At 42.0% G+C, this 18,658-nt stretch overlaps 4 protein-coding genes across 11 annotated transcripts; 2 read left to right on the forward strand and 2 right to left on the reverse strand.

Moving 5' to 3' along the window:
• The first annotated feature begins 67 nt into the window (after positions 1–67).
• On the forward strand, positions 68–3,409 carry LOC143367608 (kynurenine/alpha-aminoadipate aminotransferase, mitochondrial). The gene is made up of 9 exons (XM_076809587.1): positions 68–197; positions 387–470; positions 631–796; positions 884–1,070; positions 1,143–1,259; positions 1,587–1,910; positions 2,132–2,258; positions 2,661–2,869; positions 2,962–3,409. Exons 1-9 carry the CDS (start codon positions 83–85, stop codon positions 3,025–3,027), a joined length of 1,395 nt encoding a protein of 464 aa, XP_076665702.1. The 5' UTR covers positions 68–82; the 3' UTR covers positions 3,028–3,409.
• Positions 3,410–3,643: 234 nt separating this feature from the next.
• LOC143368335 (protein SAAL1) lies at positions 3,644–6,652 on the forward strand. 7 transcript variants are annotated; one of them, XM_076810936.1, is made up of 7 exons: positions 3,645–4,158; positions 4,507–4,662; positions 5,026–5,287; positions 5,376–5,486; positions 5,569–5,925; positions 6,023–6,042; positions 6,073–6,640. In XM_076810936.1, exons 1-7 carry the CDS (start codon positions 3,994–3,996, stop codon positions 6,277–6,279), a joined length of 1,278 nt encoding a protein of 425 aa, XP_076667051.1. In that variant the 5' UTR covers positions 3,645–3,993; the 3' UTR covers positions 6,280–6,640. The 7 variants fall into 7 exon arrangements, with proteins under 7 accessions (XP_076667048.1, XP_076667050.1, XP_076667051.1 ...); XM_076810937.1 differs by having other exon boundaries at positions 3,647–4,158; positions 6,023–6,039; positions 6,073–6,639; XM_076810933.1 differs by having other exon boundaries at positions 3,644–4,158; positions 6,023–6,640.
• Exp (expansion) lies at positions 6,644–16,710 on the reverse strand. 2 transcript variants are annotated; one of them, XM_076810931.1, is made up of 9 exons: positions 16,385–16,710; positions 9,984–10,124; positions 9,525–9,682; positions 9,210–9,441; positions 8,940–9,138; positions 7,900–8,144; positions 7,672–7,765; positions 7,370–7,591; positions 6,644–7,181 (listed from the first exon to the last, which is right to left on the reverse strand). In XM_076810931.1, the coding sequence occupies exons 2-9, from the start codon at positions 10,092–10,094 to the stop codon at positions 7,066–7,068; spliced, it is 1,377 nt and encodes a 458-aa protein (XP_076667046.1). In that variant the 5' UTR covers positions 10,095–10,124; positions 16,385–16,710; the 3' UTR covers positions 6,644–7,065. The 2 variants fall into 2 exon arrangements, with proteins under 2 accessions (XP_076667046.1, XP_076667047.1); XM_076810932.1 differs by lacking the exon at positions 16,385–16,710 and adding an exon at positions 11,248–11,420.
• Positions 16,711–17,068: 358 nt separating this feature from the next.
• Rps13 (ribosomal protein S13) lies at positions 17,069–18,270 on the reverse strand. Its single transcript, XM_076810944.1, has 3 exons — positions 18,139–18,270; positions 17,544–17,671; positions 17,069–17,415 (listed from the first exon to the last, which is right to left on the reverse strand). The coding sequence occupies exons 1-3, from the start codon at positions 18,159–18,161 to the stop codon at positions 17,111–17,113; spliced, it is 456 nt and encodes a 151-aa protein (XP_076667059.1). The 5' UTR covers positions 18,162–18,270; the 3' UTR covers positions 17,069–17,110.
• Between the last annotated feature and the right edge of the window lie 388 nt (positions 18,271–18,658).

The raw sequence follows: 18,658 nt of genomic DNA on the forward strand, positions 1-18,658 counted from the left end.
TTGTTATCTACCAAGCTCGTAACGAGGATCGTTTAGACGTTTCGACGGTACAACGCTGATAACCCTGGGTATCGATAAGACGATGTTTTTTATTTCGATCGGCGTTCAATACGATCAGTGGCACCGGCGAGTGCTCTACTCGCCGACGACCAACGACGAGTTTACCGAGTGTCATCCAAGTGTTTCATTCAACGCAGGTCTGTTTTATATACATATGTAAAATATTGATAGCAGGGTGTACAAACCGGAGCCGGGTTTTCTGGACTCCGGTGAACGTGAACGAAAATACATTCGAATACTCCTAATAATTAACTTAATATTCAAATATTCCAATATTCGTTACTGACTTATAACAGAGCGAATTAAAATTTACCATCCAATTTCAGGCAGGTTTGCATTAATGATGGATCTGACGAGATTCTTCACAAAAGTCACGAATAGACGGAAGCCTAGCATTCTACGCGAATGGGGTGAGAATCACTTGTAATTGTAACTTTCATTTCAAATTTAAGGAGACATTCTCATTAAAATATTTTTTTTTTACCGATTTTCCGAGAATGTCCCCTTAAACAACTGGTCGGTCCGTGTTGGGCAAGCACCGTCGATGTCACGATCTCGTTTGCGATACAGCGGAGAAATTCATGAGATCTCGGAACACCATATCCCTGGCGAACGGGATGCCCAATGCTGAGACCTTTCCCATCGAACAAATTTCTGTGACCTACAAAAGCGGCACTAAAATCAAATTGCTGGGGGAAGAGCTGTCCTCGTCGCTTCAATACGGTCCTTCTCAGGGGTAATGCATGCTTTATAAAGTGGCCCCACCGTTTAGCCTTCGTCGATTCGATTCGTAAATTCATACTCTCGTTCCTCTTTGATCAAGATACATACCGCTATTAAAAGAGATGCGAGCGTTCCAAGAATATTGGCACAAGCCCGTGCAAAATTATTGGGACGTGCTTGTTACGGCGGGATCGATGGAAGGTTGCAGCAAGGTTTTCGAAATGGCTTTGGAGATCGGGGACCCCGTGATGGTCCAAATGCCAGCTTACGACGGAGTCTTGAAGGCGGTAAATTCTGATTTCCCCGCTGATCGCTAGTAGTTATCTACCTACAGCTGCTCCATTTTCTCCTTCCTTCAGCTTACGCCGCTGATGCCAGATTTCATCGGAATTGTGCAGGACGAGGACGGCATAATTCCGGAAGAAATAATGAAGATTTGCGAAGAAAGATTGCGCGATGGGAAGGCGACGCCAAAGGCCAGTTTAATTGGTCTACTTTTCTTACGGCCGAAATTCAAAAGGATTTAAGAAGCAATTGAAAATTCTTATTAAACCAGTTTAATTTTTGTACAAGGAGAGTTTCCCAGGAGTCCGCCTCCGATTCCTTTGGTTTTTCGGCACAATTTTGTACCCCCTAAATAAAAGGACACCTGTTTCTTATTCTTCGGTCCTCTAAAATATAACACCTGGCAGAGGCGGCTCTCCTTGTTAGATGAATTTTAATCAACGAATCCATTGCCAATATCGTGTTACTTTGTACTGCCTCTTTTTTTTTTAGTACAATCAGAAGCTTTGATTCCGTAGGTCCTCTACGTAAATCCGACAGGGGCCAATCCCACAGGGACAGTATTGACAGAGTCTCGAAGGAAGATGGTGTACGAGTTTGCTCGGATATACGATTTTTTGATCGTCGAGGACGATCCTTATTATTTCCTTCATTTCCTCGACGAAAAGCCCACGTCGTTCTTTGAGCTGGACACCGACGGTCGCGTGATACGTTTGGACTCTTTCAGTAAAATCCTGAGCGCCGGGGTGCGTTTAGGCGTAGTCACGGCACGCAAAGAATTTATCAAAAAATTGACAATCCACGTGGAGACGACGACTCTGCACGCCTCGTCTTTGTCGCAGGTAAAATGCTTGTTGAGCGAGGCCGTCGGGCATCGTTCGGCGAAGCGCGGTGAAGCGCGGTGAAGCGAATCGAAGAAATTAATAATAATTAATTAATTTCATTAACGTCGCTGCGCTTCGTTCTAGTGTGCGCGAGTCCATGTCCATAAGACGAAGGGGCTTTGTAAAAGGAAAAGAAATCTCGATTTTATTCTTTACATACGATTGCTCATTGCTCGCAGATGTTGCTGTACAAATTATTGGACGCGTGGGGCATGCAAAGGTTGCAGCAACACTTTGATGATGTTAAAAAATTCTATCGGGACAGGCGGGACGTTATGTTGGCCTCGATCCAAAAGCATCTTACGGGTAATTTGCTCTTAGTTCCTTGTTCCTTCCCCCGATCACTTTGCTTTGCTCAAAATTCCAGGTGACGGTGTAATTGTTTAGTAAGTAGGTATCTCAGCGGTGGTCGAGAAAAACTTTGGAATTCGGGTATTTATTTATTATACCATAGGTACTAGGGTGCGCGTATTGTTATTTTACAACCCAAGAGGACAATTCTCTACGTGCCAATGCTAAAAAATGGTACCGCTGGTACGTAAGAGTTGTGTAATGAAAAAATAGAAAATTCTGTGAAGCATTAGCTTAGAACTAGCTTGGATCTATTGCCACCGTTCGCGCGGTTTAAACTTTCTTCGTGCCGCCACTGCAATCCTGAATACTTAAGGAACCAATGATTTTTCCATTATTTTCTGTGTAATATTGCAGGATTGGCAGAGTGGTCCGTCCCAAAGGGTGGGATGTTTGTTTGGGTAAAAGTGAATGGGATCGAAGACGTAATGGAATTGGCAAGGGAGAAGTGCATTGCCCAGGGGATATTCCTCATCCCCGGACACGCGTTCAGTTATGATTGCTCGAAGCCGGAACAGCATATCAGGCTTTCCTACAGCTACGCCACCCCGGAGCAAATCGATAAGGTCACCTTTATGCTTTTCGTTCTGCTTCGTTCGTTCCTCTGTCAAGAATGATTAGAAAATCTCTTTACAAGAATCGCTCCTTATCCTTCCAGGCACTCGCAATTGTGGCAAAGCTGATACGCGAAGGCACAGAGGAGCAGACCGAAAGCAAATCATGATTGTCTAATCTTTCTTTAAAATTAATTTGAAATCTGAAATAATGGTAACGAGAAGTGTATAATAATAATAATATTTCTGGACTAGTATAGAATTTATCAGGATAGGTTCGAAGCCAACTTTCAAATTCTCGAAACTCGAATCCGAAGCTTGCTTTAACAACTCAAGTCAACAGAATTTTCGCTCTCTGTTGACCATATTTAAACAAAGGTATACACCGGTACTTGTACAAACTCTCGAGGCACTGAGCGTCGAATTTTCGAAACTCGAACTGTATCTTAAAGTATTTTAAAAATCTTAAAAGTATTTGCGACATCTGCAATAAATGCTAATACGCGCAGCTGTACAATGTAATACACATAATAAATATTACAACAAAACAGACTGTCAATTTTTAATCCATTCGATCAACTTTTAGATATTCAAATCCATTTGAAATCGAATCGATATCGAATGCTTTATTTCTGGACAGCCGATAGGTATCGAACTCGAACTCGAACTCGAACTCGATCTCGAGTCAATCATCGATAGACTTTTGAATTTGCAAAATAGAATTTCCAGCGGCATATCTGGTATCCTTCGACCGACTTAGCACCGAATCGCACCAATGTCCCAGAATCAACGATATAAAAAGTAATGTTATCAAGATGGGAAAGGGAAAAGGTTAAAAGTTTACCTTTCGCGGGAAAGGTTAGGTTATCTTCGTTTACACTGATCAGCTGTGCCAAGTACGAATCGAGTACTTCCACTGTGATAGTTCGTTAAATAGTACTCCGTTTCTCTATATTTATTTAGCTTTGGATTCGAATGGTTGTTCACTCGAGAGAGACAGAGAGAGAGAGAGAGAGAGAGAGAGAGAGAGAGAGAGTAATTAATAATATAAACAGGAAAGTTGTTACTAGTAGATAAATAGTGGTATATAGAGCGAGGCGAGTACTTAGTCTCCCGCGGTGAATAGTAGCAAAGAAATGAGCGACGTTCAGGAGACAGAGAATGATAAAGTGGAACCGAGCGTGGTGCTGGAAGCTGAGGATATTAGGGAAAGCGAGCTTGAGAAGCTAAAAGGAGATACTGTGGGAAACACTGTTTACAGTGGTAAATGGATAATCAATACTTTGCTTTCCATATCGAAGGTAAATTCGACCCCACAATTCGCGTGGGTTAGGTTCAGATCGGCGAAAGCCATCTATAAGTTTGTGTCAGATTGTCTTCTTCTTTACTACGAATTCTGATGCGGATCAGAGCGCTCTATTCAATTTTTATTTAGAATGATAATAAGCTGTTCGGATCGCATATTATAGATAACTGTATACATATAAATAGCATCCTTTTATCAAAGTTCTATCTCAAAGGTTATATACACTTTTATTCAAAAGTCTTATTAGTAGATTCCAGATGCATCGATATTTAAGACGTTATGTCATAAGTAACGCTTGGATTAGAGAACAGAAATTAACGAAGGTAAATCGAATGTTCCAAAGGTTCACGAAGATGGCTGGAATGAAAAAGTGGAAAGCGACCTATGCACATTGTGGGACATGACCACAGAAAAGGACATTGTCCAGTTTCTTGTGGATAATGAGTTTTTCAAAATTGCCGAGTTTGCTTTAAACTCGTGCGAAGAGCCCAGATTAATGGTACGATTTCTTTCAACATTATTCCACCTCTTAAATCTGTATTTCATTTATACGTAATAAAAGGTTCGCAAAGTATTCCCCGAGTTCCGTGATTTCCGAGCTTGAAAAATTGGTTATCCTATTTATTTAATCCCTCGCTTCTTCGTTATTATCTAAACAAAGCTGACACGAACCGATTTAAGTAACCAGTTCGCGGATCCTTTTCTTCTTTCGTAATCCTTATAGCTCAGGAAGCTTATTAACGATAGGGAGCAATAATTTTTCTCGTAATAGATTTGTGCACGTATCGAATCTAAAACTGTTACCTGAAAATTATCTTCTACAAATTTTACTCACCGCTTATAACACACTGGGGTTTTATAGGAAATAATTTTAGGAATACTTGGAAATATCACTTGCGAGCCGGTAGTACTTGAATTATTGGGAACGAAGGAAGAGCTTCTCGAAACGATCCTGCGTCACCTTTCCTCCGAGGACACTGCCACATTGGTACAAATTCTAAGACTCTTACGATCCGCATTGTGGAATATTCAAAATAATCCCGAGTCAAAGTGGAGAGTTAATTTGAGAAATTCTACTTACTTGAGGGAAGTAGTTCCTTTTATTTTGAAGAGTTCCACAAACGGTAAGTACTTTCTCTAATCGCGCGCTAGTATTCGATGTTCGATGTCCGATGTCCGTGGATATACCAAGCATCCAACGAATCGTTACAGAGGAACTTCTAATCGCAACGACAAGTTTTCTGCGCTCTTCGGTAGAAATCGATCTTCCATCTGGGAAAACATTATTGGACGAACTCTTTGAATCGTCCAGTTTTCTTCCAGGTACGTAGAGTTGCGATGTGCTCTCTGCGAAGGCGGAGCTATTCGATTATTGGTTGAAAAATTAATTTTCGAAATTTTCCAGGCATGTTAGAATCTTTCGAGGAGGTTCTGCCCCAAGACGTGGCTCCCTATTCGGCTCCCACTCTGAAATACCTCGAAGATTGGTTGGAATTGTTCTCCAATCTTCGAAAAGGGCATCAGATTCATCAAGAGATCGTGCAAGACGACAATCTTGTTCGAACAATAGAAATCCCGCAAAGGATTCTAACGAATTTCATCGAACCGTGGAACCTTTTTCCTCTAGACGAAATTAAAGCTTCCTGTGTCCACAGATGCGCGGAAATGATCCTCGACTTCCGATGGAAAGGCTTTTTAAGGGCGGACTCTACGGTAGACATAAATGCGACGATACTGAGTATTATTTGCAGCATCAGAACAGGTGAGAATAACTGCGTTTATGTTTCGGAGAATCTAAAGAAATCACTCTCGTTCTTGCAAGAACATACCTCTATAGAAATTCCATGTGTCGTTTTCAGCGATGAAAGAAGAAGAAGAAGAAGAAGAAGAAGAAGAAGAAGAGGAGGAGGAGGATTCCGAAGAAATCATGGAAGAGTTGTTAAAGTATCTCGAGGGCTATTGGGTGGAGATAGCAAAGATTTCTACAACAGACGAGATTGTAAAGATTTTAAAGACCAATGAAAAGGCAATTATAGATCACGCAATGAATTTGTTGAAATCGAAAATTCCTGGAGAAAAAGTTAATAGCATAGAAAGTGGGTTATCGAGCGAATAGAACGGGGAATTGCAAGTAAAATAACAAAGAGATTACTAAATTAATTAACCGAAGAGGTACTTTGCGGTCTTCCGGGGTACGCCTGATAAGACGGCGGATCGAGATCGAGTCATTTAATTATTTTCAGATAATCCCTTACTTTCGCGCGCGAGGAAGCACTTTCTTCTAGCACAACGTAGGTATGTAAAAATTTCGCCGCACTCGGAGAATTGTGCATATTATCCAAGTTCTATATAGTCTTCTTATACGTTTACAATTTACATCCTTCTTTCATATTAAAATATTTTCTACTAATACAATCAGGAAATGTTTCACATTTCCCAGCGGGTTCGCGAATAAAAGTACACACACACACACACACACACATTGTTCTACAATTTTATTGCAATAAAAACTTGAGTATTCGTATGTAGTACATTAACAATATACAGTTTATAGGTACAAACGGAAGATCAGTTCTCCCTTTTCTCTCTCTCTCTCTCTCTCTCTCTCTCTCTCTCTCTCTCTCTCTCTCGTTTTAGTTCTATTTCCGGTCCTTAATTATTATTACCATATTACGCATAATCATTTCACGCTAATTTGAATCATTTCACATCCTCCGTTTCATCTTCTCCTTCAACTCGTACGGAGGAGCTCCTTCTATTTATTCGTCTACAAAATCCCCGTACCTACATCTCGTCCTCTGTTATTACGCGATCACCTAGCCCGACGTACCTCCCTCACGCTCGCTTCACGAACCTGCTGCGCGTTTAACGCGCTAACTTCTTGTTAATTCCCTTGAATTTCTTAATCCCATTCTCCGATGTACATCGCCCTCGGCGCAGGAGGGATCGCACCTCTAGTTGGCAATGGAAACCTCCCGTATATATGATTATACGGCGACTCATTTCTACCGTCCGAGTCTGCAACGAATAGAATAGGAAGTTCATTATAGTTTGTCCCCGCCGGTCTCGGGTAACGGGCAAAGGGGCAGCGGGCAACGAGAGCCGCCGCTACATTAGCATTGACTTTGTTCAAACGTTTAATTAACTGGGGGACATCAGTCTTGATCAGCTTTCAGTCTTGATCGAATTTTAGGAAAAGTAAGTACCAAGTCCGCTTTCAAAGCTTCTCGCATGATACATAATTGGGGGTCGGTTCCCCGGTAAATGGCCGTAAATTTGGGAAGACTGGCTGCTGGCGTAGCCGGTGCCAGCATATGTGGGCGCTTGGGGGCGAGGCCTCGCGTATCCCCTCGATGAGACCTTACTATTTTTCGCCATCTTCACAAAGTTAGGAACACGGGCGCGTAATCCGCAATAGTACGGATCGTCTGCAAAGGCCACGTCACATTCAATTATATATATATACATATATACATATATAATATGAAATTAACCCCCCAAGAATTACCGTATTTCTTTTTGTCGTCGCCTCTTCTCTTCTCTTCGTTCATTATGACCGCCGGCTTCCTGGCGTAGTCGTCCTCTATGTCGTCATAGTCGGGCTAAAATTGCAGAATCGAGGCACATTAATGATTAATCTATCTTTGCGCTTGCTCAGATGTGGGGTAACAAATGAATTTTTGTAACGACGAGATATCGACAGAGACGTTATTATTTGGCGAAATGGAATAAGCACTTTAGGTATGTCATGGCCATAGACATTCTCCCTTGGTGGCAGTTTCGGCGGTCTCTCGGCGCCTCTTCTTTGTCGGCAGCCCGTCGTGGATTGAGCGTAGATCTGCTCCCGGGATTCCCGATCCTGCTGAAAGGACTCGGATACCCCGATGGAAGACGAGACTCCTGCCACGCTGTATGGGTCCTCGTCGGGAATCGGTATCCTAGGTCGATTCTTTATGTCCACAGGCCTTTGTAGGGCTAAAACTGATCCATTCGCAACATGAAACACACGTGTTGCCCTTGCCGGTACACGAGAATACAGACTGTCTCTATAGTAGCGAGAACAATGTCACAGTGTTCTTTTATAAGGGAATACAGGGAAATGCAAAGTGATTAGATCGGGGGTTCAAACACAAGCATGGCTGTAAGCCAAACAGCCAGGAGGATTAGAGGAACAAGTGAGTTGTGTGGAGTTGCGTAGAGTAGGGTTGCTACGTATATTCGAGTATTCGAGTATTCGAGTATTCGAGTAATTAGCAGTCTCCGAATAGGATTGCACCGCAGAAGAAATCTGAACATGAAATACTTTTTCACACTTTATCGTGAAATTCTTTGTGAAACTCCACACACTTACAAGTGTCCAGTCGAATCAGACGGAAATATGCCCTATCTACAGAATAATAACCCAGCAAGTTAGTCGGTAGTTAGCTGTTTTACAGAGGGTTAAAAAACGGGTTTTCGCGAATAAGGAGTAAGCATTTTCACGTATGTCGGCTTTCAAGAGAATATCTCGAATTCGGAAATTGAAAAAATGATGAAACTTTGTAAATATCAGTAGGGGATGTCCTTCTCCCGAACACAACGGAATTTTGCTAGATAAACGTTTTCGACTTTTCACGTATTATACCAATAAACTGGTTAGCTTGCTGGGTTATTATTCCGAAGACAGATCCTAAGACGATTTGCTCCGCCGATCCTGAAGAAAAGCCCAGAATTCACACCGCTAATAAAATATAGAACAGAGTGGATGGGATGTAGAGCGCTGTTTCTGTACTGCACCTGGCGGCAGTTTGGACTTCAACATGTCCAAACCTACGACATTAACGATCAGTACCCAAACGGGACACTGAAGAATATCCGCCTCGGTTCTCACGAAAACGATAGCGCTCAAGCACTGCATCTCCAGCCTCCTTCTGTCCGGGTAGGCCCGTCGAGTCTCCCGCGAAAGATTCGTTTGAAATTTATTCATGTCAAAGACCTGCGAAAATTAACAGTGCGGTTCAACTAATTACAAGAATTCCGGAAAGAGGAAGAGGGGGGAAGACTGACTTTTCCCGGTTTCTCGTGTTCCAGCGCTCCTTGAGAGTTGCGCGCGATTTCCGCCCCGATCGCGTTGTCCTCCTGGCTGGTCGGCTTTATGTAAACGTTATTCTTGCACAGCCTCTTGATCAGTATGTTCCCCTGCTCGTCCATCTTAATCTTCACGCCCTGGTTTATGTGCTTCTTGGCCTCCTCCGTCTTCGCGTCTCTCATCGGGTTCTCGAAGCCGCACAGCCCTATCCTGCGCGCCCCGAACAGTCGAAAATATTACATTTCTCTCTGTTCGACCTTCGTCGCGAACACCATGCGTTCCCCTCGTCTCACCTGAAACCATCGAACCCATCGTTGGAGCCGTTGATGGTGAGGACCGGCGCCCTGGCGTAAGCTTTCGCCACCCTCCGATTCCTCTCGAAAACGATCACCTTGGCCCAGATCTCGTCGTCTATCTGATTCCATTTGTCTAACACCTCCTGGATGTGATCCTGAAAGGTACGATTGGGTGGATAAAATTAATCATTCATGCTGAAAGAAGGGGTGTATCGCACCTCAGGATATAGGTATGTCTTTGCCGAATATTTCTGCATATTTTTAACACATGAAAATTCACATTTCTAGAAAAAGACTATTAGAGTATTATGAATATACTTAGGTACAATTATTACTGAAAAATTCAAAGATTCTAAGGTGCGATTTAACTGACGGAGGGTTAAAATTTAAATAATTGCCAAATCGGCAATTGCTCGTTAAAGAACCGCTTCTTAAAGAAATTTTAGCCTCGCTCACCTTGTACAATTTATCGATATTGTACCACACGTCCTCTTCGTCCTGGTCCTCGTACTGCGATTCGACAAGGTTGTCCCTCGATCGAGACAGAATCTTCCGCCTCGATACCATTGTTCGCCGGCGACACGTTCGATCTAGAATCTAGGGCCAACCGAGTGTAGAGTAGACGTATTTAGGTAAACGTTCGCACTTTCGTTCGCGTTCATTGTTTGAGTTCTGGTAGTTGTCAACCAAGGTAGTAGAGTGCGTGTAACCATGATGTCGGATCGTGTAGCTGTGCTTCGTTTTGCTATCGTACGTCTGATGTAATATTCTCATTCTTAGGAATCAATATTATTCGGTAAATATTTTAATTATGTAATACGTCGTCCGAAACAGCTGAAATTCTTCCATTCGAAAGTGCTGTGTAGAAGTTTTCGGTAGCTGTAGGAGGCGGGGTGACAAGAGTTCGAATGCAAACTCCCCGTTTAAAAATCAGCTTGAAATAAATGAAGCAATAAAAAGAGTAAAAATGAAAAAAAAAAAAGAGAACAGCCCAATCATCAACGTCTATGAAAAAAAGAGACTGATGCCTGCGCAAGCTACGAAGGCGGGAGTAAACTTTAGAGTCGCCTCGCTATATTACCGCAACTATCGACAATTTTTAGTTAATATTTACTTTATATAAGTTGTGACAGGTAAAAATGTATACACGATGGGATAGTAGTTATTAGTCTTACACAGCGATGATATGCGCTATCGGTGTAATACCAAGGATTTTACGCAAGTCTAAAGTTTAAGTGCGCACTCTTGCCCCGCGGATTTGGGCCACCCTCTTCCGTAACGAAAATCTGCTTTTATTCGAACAGTATATTTTCTTTTGTATAATATCCGGGGAGTGTCCCAAAACATTTGCCACCTGGGCCCATTTTTCCTTAAATCCGCCATTGCAGTATACCTAGTCAATATATATATAAGTAGGTGCCTCGTACGAGTATAACAACAGTCGAAATCAACTGACGATCGGTAGAAGCAATTCGGAAACATCAAAAAGGGGTAAAAAGAGAACTGGATTTTATTGTTTAAATCAATTTTCACAATCACCTAATGAATTTCACGTCTCGTGAATTTGCATTAAATGAAATTGCGTTAAGTAGATTTTTCTTAGAAATATCTTTACCGATTCCCTGTCTATTCGTTGCAACATGGATGACTAACGAGGAGTCACGACCCTTTTCGCCGAAATTTCTTAATCTCAACCAGCGATAATAATTCCAGGCGTTACTCCGAAAGGCGGTCGTAATTGAGACGACGAATGAGGCCACAGCGGAGATTCGTGTCCCTTCGATCGAAAGTGTATCCAGGCCGTCGCGTAATAATTCGATTTTTATGGTAAACGCGAACTGCCGGGTACTTTCACCGCGCCGGCGGCTTCCACAATGCGGTGCAATTCACGAGCGCTGTGAATTCTGCGCAACCAAAATTTTTTATTAAGCGAACACATTATTAGTGAGAAGGAAAGGTGAGAGCGATTGTCGCAAAAGAGGCGACTCATCCTCCCCGGAGGGATCTTTCGCCTTACCGACTCTTGCTCTGAGATTCATCCAAGGATAACGGGATTCGATAGTGATGCGCGCGATTGATCGCTTCGAAATATATTATCCATAATGTATCGATATTGGTAACACCGATACGAACATTTTTTTCTCTCTATATAGTAATGTATAAGAAATTATTTTATTTAAATTAAGATTGAAATTATTTGAATGAAAACAAGTAATTTACTTTTCAAATCATACTTGTGAAGGAAACTAGAATTTATATTTTTAGAGTATGAAAAAGAATTACCGAATTGCTACTTACACGTAAGAATTGGAAAATTATTAGCTCGAACGAAAGAACGAGTTTGAAATATCGATGATAAATGTTGATACTGTGGATAGGTAGACATATCGATATACCGGGGATTACCGGGGGACACTTTAGAGAATTCGCGACGAGGAGAGAAGACCTCGGTCACAAGAGGAAGCTGCCGCAGAATTAAATCGAGGATCGCCCAATGATCGGATCACTCCACGCTGGCTAGCGAAGAAGATTATACCGCAGTTTCGCGAGCGGCTGTTAACTCCGTCAAGCTTTCTCTTCCGTGCGAAGCTCAAATAAAATGGTAGGTGCTGAAAGGAGAATATTTTTTAGCTACCGAATATTTTCAGGGAAAATTCCCTGAGAAATGTAACAAAGGAACCTCGCGAATATTTTTCAACGTCGTAGCGAAATCCCTGGAATCCTCGTAGGGGGGCGGGGACACTGGTCGCGTATCGTACGTTTGTCGTTTGGAGGAGCGTCTCGTCTCGTCTCGTGTCTCCTTGGAATATCGCGCGTGGAGGGGGGACGGACGGGCGCGAGCGGGTCCGTTGTTAAAAATTTTCTAAACGTCTTGCGGCTGGTGAAGGGGGCAGTTGGTATAAGTACGGTACGGTTCTGCCGGCGCTCAGGCGCTCAGCCGCTCAGCCTTCGCATTCCGTCGGAGAGTCAAGTGAAAGCCAGGAGTTTCAGGGAAATTCTCTGCGGAATCGAATCCCTTTTTTCATGGTGCTGCCCGCCACGGGCACACTCCGCGAAATGTCCAAGCCTCGCACGATGCCGCTATTCTTTTCTTATGTAAAATGGCCCGTTGATTTTCAAAATAAGGTCCAAATTTTTCTCTATGGATACGCTTTCGAGATATCGACAGGTGAACTTTTCACCTGTCTGTCAACAAAAAGTAGTCCCACTTAATTGCGAATTTGGTCGAAAATTATAGGAAATAATAAAGATCGAAATCGCAACAATGGGCGAGTCTGCACTTTTACGAAGAAAACAAGCTGATACTGAAGAAAATCTATGGATAAATACCGAAGCTAGAGACAATTGTGTATTTTTTCAATTTTAATTCATTCTGTACATTTTTTAAGCGAGGATTGTAATTTACTGTTTAACCGTGCCAGCCATATACCGTTACTATTAATCGAAATTCCATATAGCTAGCATAGTGTATAGCGGGGCGGGCACGGTATGTATAGAACACGACCCCACATACACGCGCGAGCGGAGAGCATGTATTTATAAATTCACGCGGCGCGGCATCGCGGCCAAGATACGCCGCCGCTCGGGCGTGCAGACACGCACCGGCACTGCACTAGTGCAGATTATCTAGCATCGATTACATTCGATAACATACGACCCAATCCAGTATCGTATTCGGCGACCAGGAACTGCCCCGGTGTAGCGCATACTTCGCATTCGGATGGTCAGTGCAGTTTCATGGCACCGAATAACCTCCAAATCACTTTCAAAATCGACCGAAATTTACTTTTAACTTATCCAAAGGATATAATTATTCACTCTTACACGAGTGAATAAATTGATAATTATCAGTAATTATATCATAAAAGCTTCTAATTTTATGAAAAAATAGCAAAGTATTTTTTAAAGCGAAGCCTCTAAAAGGGGAAGGGTTGTAACGCTCGTGTGCCCCCTCACTGCTCCCTCTGTACCTGCTAAACCTAACCTTATTTTAGTAACAAAAAGGGCACCGTATTTCGGACAAAAACATGTACTTTTGTTTCAATTAAAAAAATATGAAAAATTAGCATTTTTAACCAGAAAAAGATGGCTTAATAAAGAGAAAAGTTTTAAAAAATTCGTGTTCCGATAAAAATCTCCACGAGATCGCGCAACAAGGGCAGCACCGGAACAGCACAGAGTCAGTGCATGCCTGCCGAATGCGCTAGTGATCTTGGCACTGAAAAAGTTTCCACTCACAAGGAGAGGTTCCCGGGTGTCCGCCTCCGATTGCTTTGAATTTTGGACACGTTTTAGAGGACTGAAAAATAAGATATACGCGAAACCCCCCAAAGTTCATAAGAATAGTTGGTGCCCGTCTCCGATTGCTATGAATTTTGGATATGTTTTTCAGGACCGAAAAATACAAAACAGGTATCTTTATTTTGGCCTGTTTAAATGTTTAGGGGGTCAAACCACCCTTCAAAGTTATATGGGTCCTCTAAAACATATCCAAAATTCAAAGCAATCGGAGGCGGACACCTGAGAACTTCTCCTTGTCAGTGCGCACCAGTGCGCACCAGTGCGGGGTGCCAAATTCGCTATTACTTATCTCGGAGCTTGCGTGTCGCTCGCGAGAGATTTCCAGCATTTTTAGAATGTATCGACCGGTGTCGGTTGTTTCCGCGCCGCTCGAAGGCCCCATCGAACATTATGGGCAGACGCCCACATTTTTTAGGAAATTGAGTTAGTAGCATAGGCGTAGCTACATAGTAATAAATTAGCCGTTCGTCCAAAATTAAATTGATTTATTACAAAATAAAAATAAATTAAATTGCCAAGTAATTCCGCATTGCACGACCCCCGGGTCGTAGGGTCGTCGGTTATTAAAAAACAGATTTAACAACAAAAAAACCGCTTTATATACTAGAATTTTAATATGTAAAAATGAATTAATTATTTAATTAAAAACGTTAACATTTTCACTTGAAATCCCCTCGGACGCAAGCATATTGTTGTAGGTAACAGTTTACTTTGCAACTAATCTTCATGAGTTCATATTTTCGGAAGAAAAATACTAAATGAAATAAAGATTTATAAATTATATTTTGTACGGATTTTAGTTATTTTAGTTTTTTTTTTCATTTGGTTTTGTATGCAATGTATTTTATTGTTTTATATTTTTGTAGCTCCATAAATATTTAAAAAAAAAATGAAATTTTTTAAAACAAGTACATATATTTATTTTCTATTTTAATTATATAATTTTTGGTGAAAATTCGGTTTCACCATTTATTGCCCCTCCTTGAATTAAATCCTGGCTACGCCACTGTGGTTAGTAGCAATAATGTATTCCAATAGGCAGTACTAAGTAATCATATAAAATAGGAAAGATTTTTTGTTGTTGCAATGTGTCTACTACCGCGACATCGCTTGCGCGGGTTGCCCTGCATCGAGGTCTCCAGACGCTCGCCGCGGACCCGTGCGGATAATATCCGCATGGATGTGCAGGCGAATCTTTTTCGGAAGCCCGTGAAAATCGGGATTAATGTTTATCGGTTGGTCGTGGCTGTGAAAAATGCAGGTCAATGTGAGGGGGATTCTCGATCGTTTCAACGATTCGTCAAACAAATAGAAAGCGGAAATGAAGAATATTTGGAGCAGCGGGGCTAATATGAATTGTTAATGGGAAGAAGAAGAGCACTTTGAGGCTTTGCATAAATATTAAATATATCCGGGAGCTGTGTATGTGTGTGTGTGTGTGTGGCATACTTCTTAATGTTAGAATGTAGATCTTACATAGGGTCCTTTTATCGTACATTTTTACGAATTATAAAAGAAGAACTAAATGTTGGTTGTAGGAAAAATGACTACGATAAAAGAGGAAATTAATAAGCAAAGTAAAAAAACAAGCATCGATATTAAAGTGAAATTTTAAAATATTTTTCTTCGTTGCCTAAGGGCGTCCATTTCTTATTTATATTAAACACGCAAGGCTTTAACAATAAAAGTAGCAAAACTATAATCCACGTTCTCGGGTAAGCAAGGAAATATTTGTGCGAGCCTTCGTCGATTATCGTACAAGATATTTTACCATTACCGGATACCGCTATCTCGGCACTATTAACGATATTATTGTTACTACTATGGAAGTATGCCTTCGACACCCCAGCGTACTTTCACTTTCAGTTAATGGCCGAATAATCTAAAAGTTCTGAGTGCCTACTATTTATTACGAATCACACCTATCGAAATATTATATATTCGTGACGGATTTGAAAACCCCACACTATCATCGCGTAACCTTTTCCCGGATTCATTAGTAGTCCCTGCACATTTGACATTTCCGAATTCTTGGAACCACTGACGCGCAACATTGGCAAAAGTATTACTGGCTAAATTTATACTACAATTACAATCCATTCCGTTGTTATCTTCGCCAGATATTATTAATGTGAAAAGAAAGATGTTTGAAAGGGCAATTCCTCGATGGGCACCGCCGATATCCGCGTATGAACCAACTAGGTAATCCCATATGTTATACAATTCGCATCGCAACTGTGTTGGGATCTCGCGCGACATTCACCGAATTTGAATTATTACAGTTGAGCACGAGGATTAGAATTAATTCTGATCTTCGATATGGCTGAGGCACAGCACAGGGCTGCATACGCTTGCGATTCTAATTTTATTTATAGTTGACCACGATGGAACAAGCCATACCATTTGCGCGACTGGCCTGTCAAATCGCCGAGACTAGAGCGCACAACAATGGGCCTGGAGGTTTCGCGTCTATAAGCTATCGTAAAGTTAAACATTCCGCGGTAACGCAATCCGACGATAAACATGTCGCTTTGCATTCCCTTTAATCGGCATACCTCAGTTTGGCAAACGAAACTTCTCCAAATGCCTTGTACAATATGGTTCGCAAACGTCAAAGGCACTCGCGTCTTCTTCGTTCGTCCATAATTCACTTCCTGAAACCGTCGGAATCACGCGCGCCCGGCCCGTCGACGTCACACCTTAATCGAATTAACTAAGAGAAACGATAATGATACTGTATCCCGACGACGGAATGAAAACCGCCCGCCCGACCGACCAATAAACTCGCGAGATGTTTCCAAGTTTTTTAATATGGCGCAGCTTTGAAAGAGCCTTGCCCACTACTGGAGAGTAAGAACCCAGCCGCCATCTTGGTGAACGCATGCGCCGTCCTCGAGACTCGACAGGAGTCGAGGACGAACGCCGCGCCTGCGCGGTGACTCGCACCTCGTGGCTTCTCCGGGATCTGTATGGCGAGTCTGACGTCAGAACTCAGAAGTCTGGGGCAGTGCGAGCGACAGACTCGAGAATCGTCGTGCGCGGACAAATTACAAACATTACGTTCATTACCATTTATTTCTCTCAGATCGGTTCCAGTTCACCGTCCGATTGCAACAATCTTTCCTTTACCGCGAGGTGGATGCGAAAAAGATGAATGCGCTGCTCCAAGTATTTGCTTTCGTTCTAACTTCTATCGTAGCAGCAGCTTGACGAAGGTCGGTCGGAATGAAACATGGAGCCACGTTTAAGTTTTTATTTTATTAAGAAACGCATGAGAGTAATCAAGCAACGAGGGCGCTAGCCGTGGAGCTTTCGTATTTCCAATTCGCCGGGAGGGTTCCCTTCGACTTGTAATATCGGGCGAGCCGATGGATTCTGGATTCTACGAGAATCAGTCTGAACTTGCTGTCTTTGTCCTTGCGATTCCTCTCCAAGTGCTTCCTAATGGCCACTGCCTTCTTGATCAGGTAGTAGAGGTCCTCCGGTAGATCCGGCGCGAGACCCATGCTCTTCACGATCCTCAGAATCTTGTTCCCGGTGCGGAAACGCACTTGAGCTACTCCGTGAGAATCTCGAAGGATCACACCTGAAAATTTTAATTAATCGTTACTTTCTTCCGAGGAATCGTTCATTTCCAGCGACGAAATGTCAAAATAAAATCAACGACAACGACCAAAAAAAATTCAAAGTAAATTATAGTAAGAAAATCTTTACCAATCTGAGACGGCGTGTGGCCCTTCTTCGCTAACTTGAAAATCAATTCTTTACAATCCTCCGGTGTCAACTTTAGCCATGTCGGGACACTGCGTCTGTACGGCAATGCTGACTGGGATATACCCTTTCTATATAACATTATAAATATTTATGATTAAAAGTTTCACTTTCATTGTACTACATACAAATCATCATCCATCATCATCACCCGAGTTAGTCGATCAGTAACGCCCTCAAATATGTTAAAAGTATATACGTTGTGGTTATGTACAGCGATAAATTAGAGAAAACATACAGTATTCCCTGGAAAAGGGTAATTTTCTTAAATTTTACATCAAAAGCTGTTCGAAATTTAATCGAATGCGTCTGAAAATCTGCTCAAACAAGCAAATGATCAATTAAATTATCAATTTCAGTGAGAAACACATGGTCGTCCGAACAAAAGGCGAGTCTTCGGCAATTCTTTATGCGACGTATTCATAAATTTCTGCCGCAATAATAATGAGAAATTAGAAAAGGCACGTAGATAGAGAAAAGCTTGGAAAATTCTTCACGTGTGTAAATTATAAATTAAATTAAATTTAATTTACTTTACCCTGGTGCGTGCATACGACCCATCTTTCCGTACTTTTCTTCCACAAAAGACAGCAGCGCTCTTTCAGCCTAGCCAGCAAGCGGAGGTAGTATGTACATACACCATCAATTTAAAATTCACGCGGGAAAACGAATGTCGGGGAGGAAGTACATTACTACACGGCACCAGTGTGAGGAAAATACTTGACCACTCGGGAATCAAAAACTATAACTGGGGAAACTGAACTGCTTTCGATTCGTTTAAAGCGCATCTGTCTCGAATTATCTCCTTTCATTAATATTCTTCAGTCGACAGTTACAGATCGTGTTACGAAAACAACATACCAATCATTTTATGTAAATCTATAACGCCGTACGACAGTACGAGAAGCGAATAGCCGAACGGTGTACGTTAAATAGAAGTGAAAGTAATTGCTATCGCGTTTCTCTTAAAAAGGAAACTTAACCTTCCGAAGAGAGTTCGCGTAAAACGCAAAGTCAAACGCACTGCTGCTGCTCAGTGGCAAACTCTTTTGGCGCTT

The sequence above is a fragment of the Andrena cerasifolii genome, chromosome 4 (genome assembly GCF_050908995.1).
Source record: "Andrena cerasifolii isolate SP2316 chromosome 4, iyAndCera1_principal, whole genome shotgun sequence".
NCBI lineage: Eukaryota > Metazoa > Arthropoda > Insecta > Hymenoptera > Andrenidae > Andrena > Andrena cerasifolii.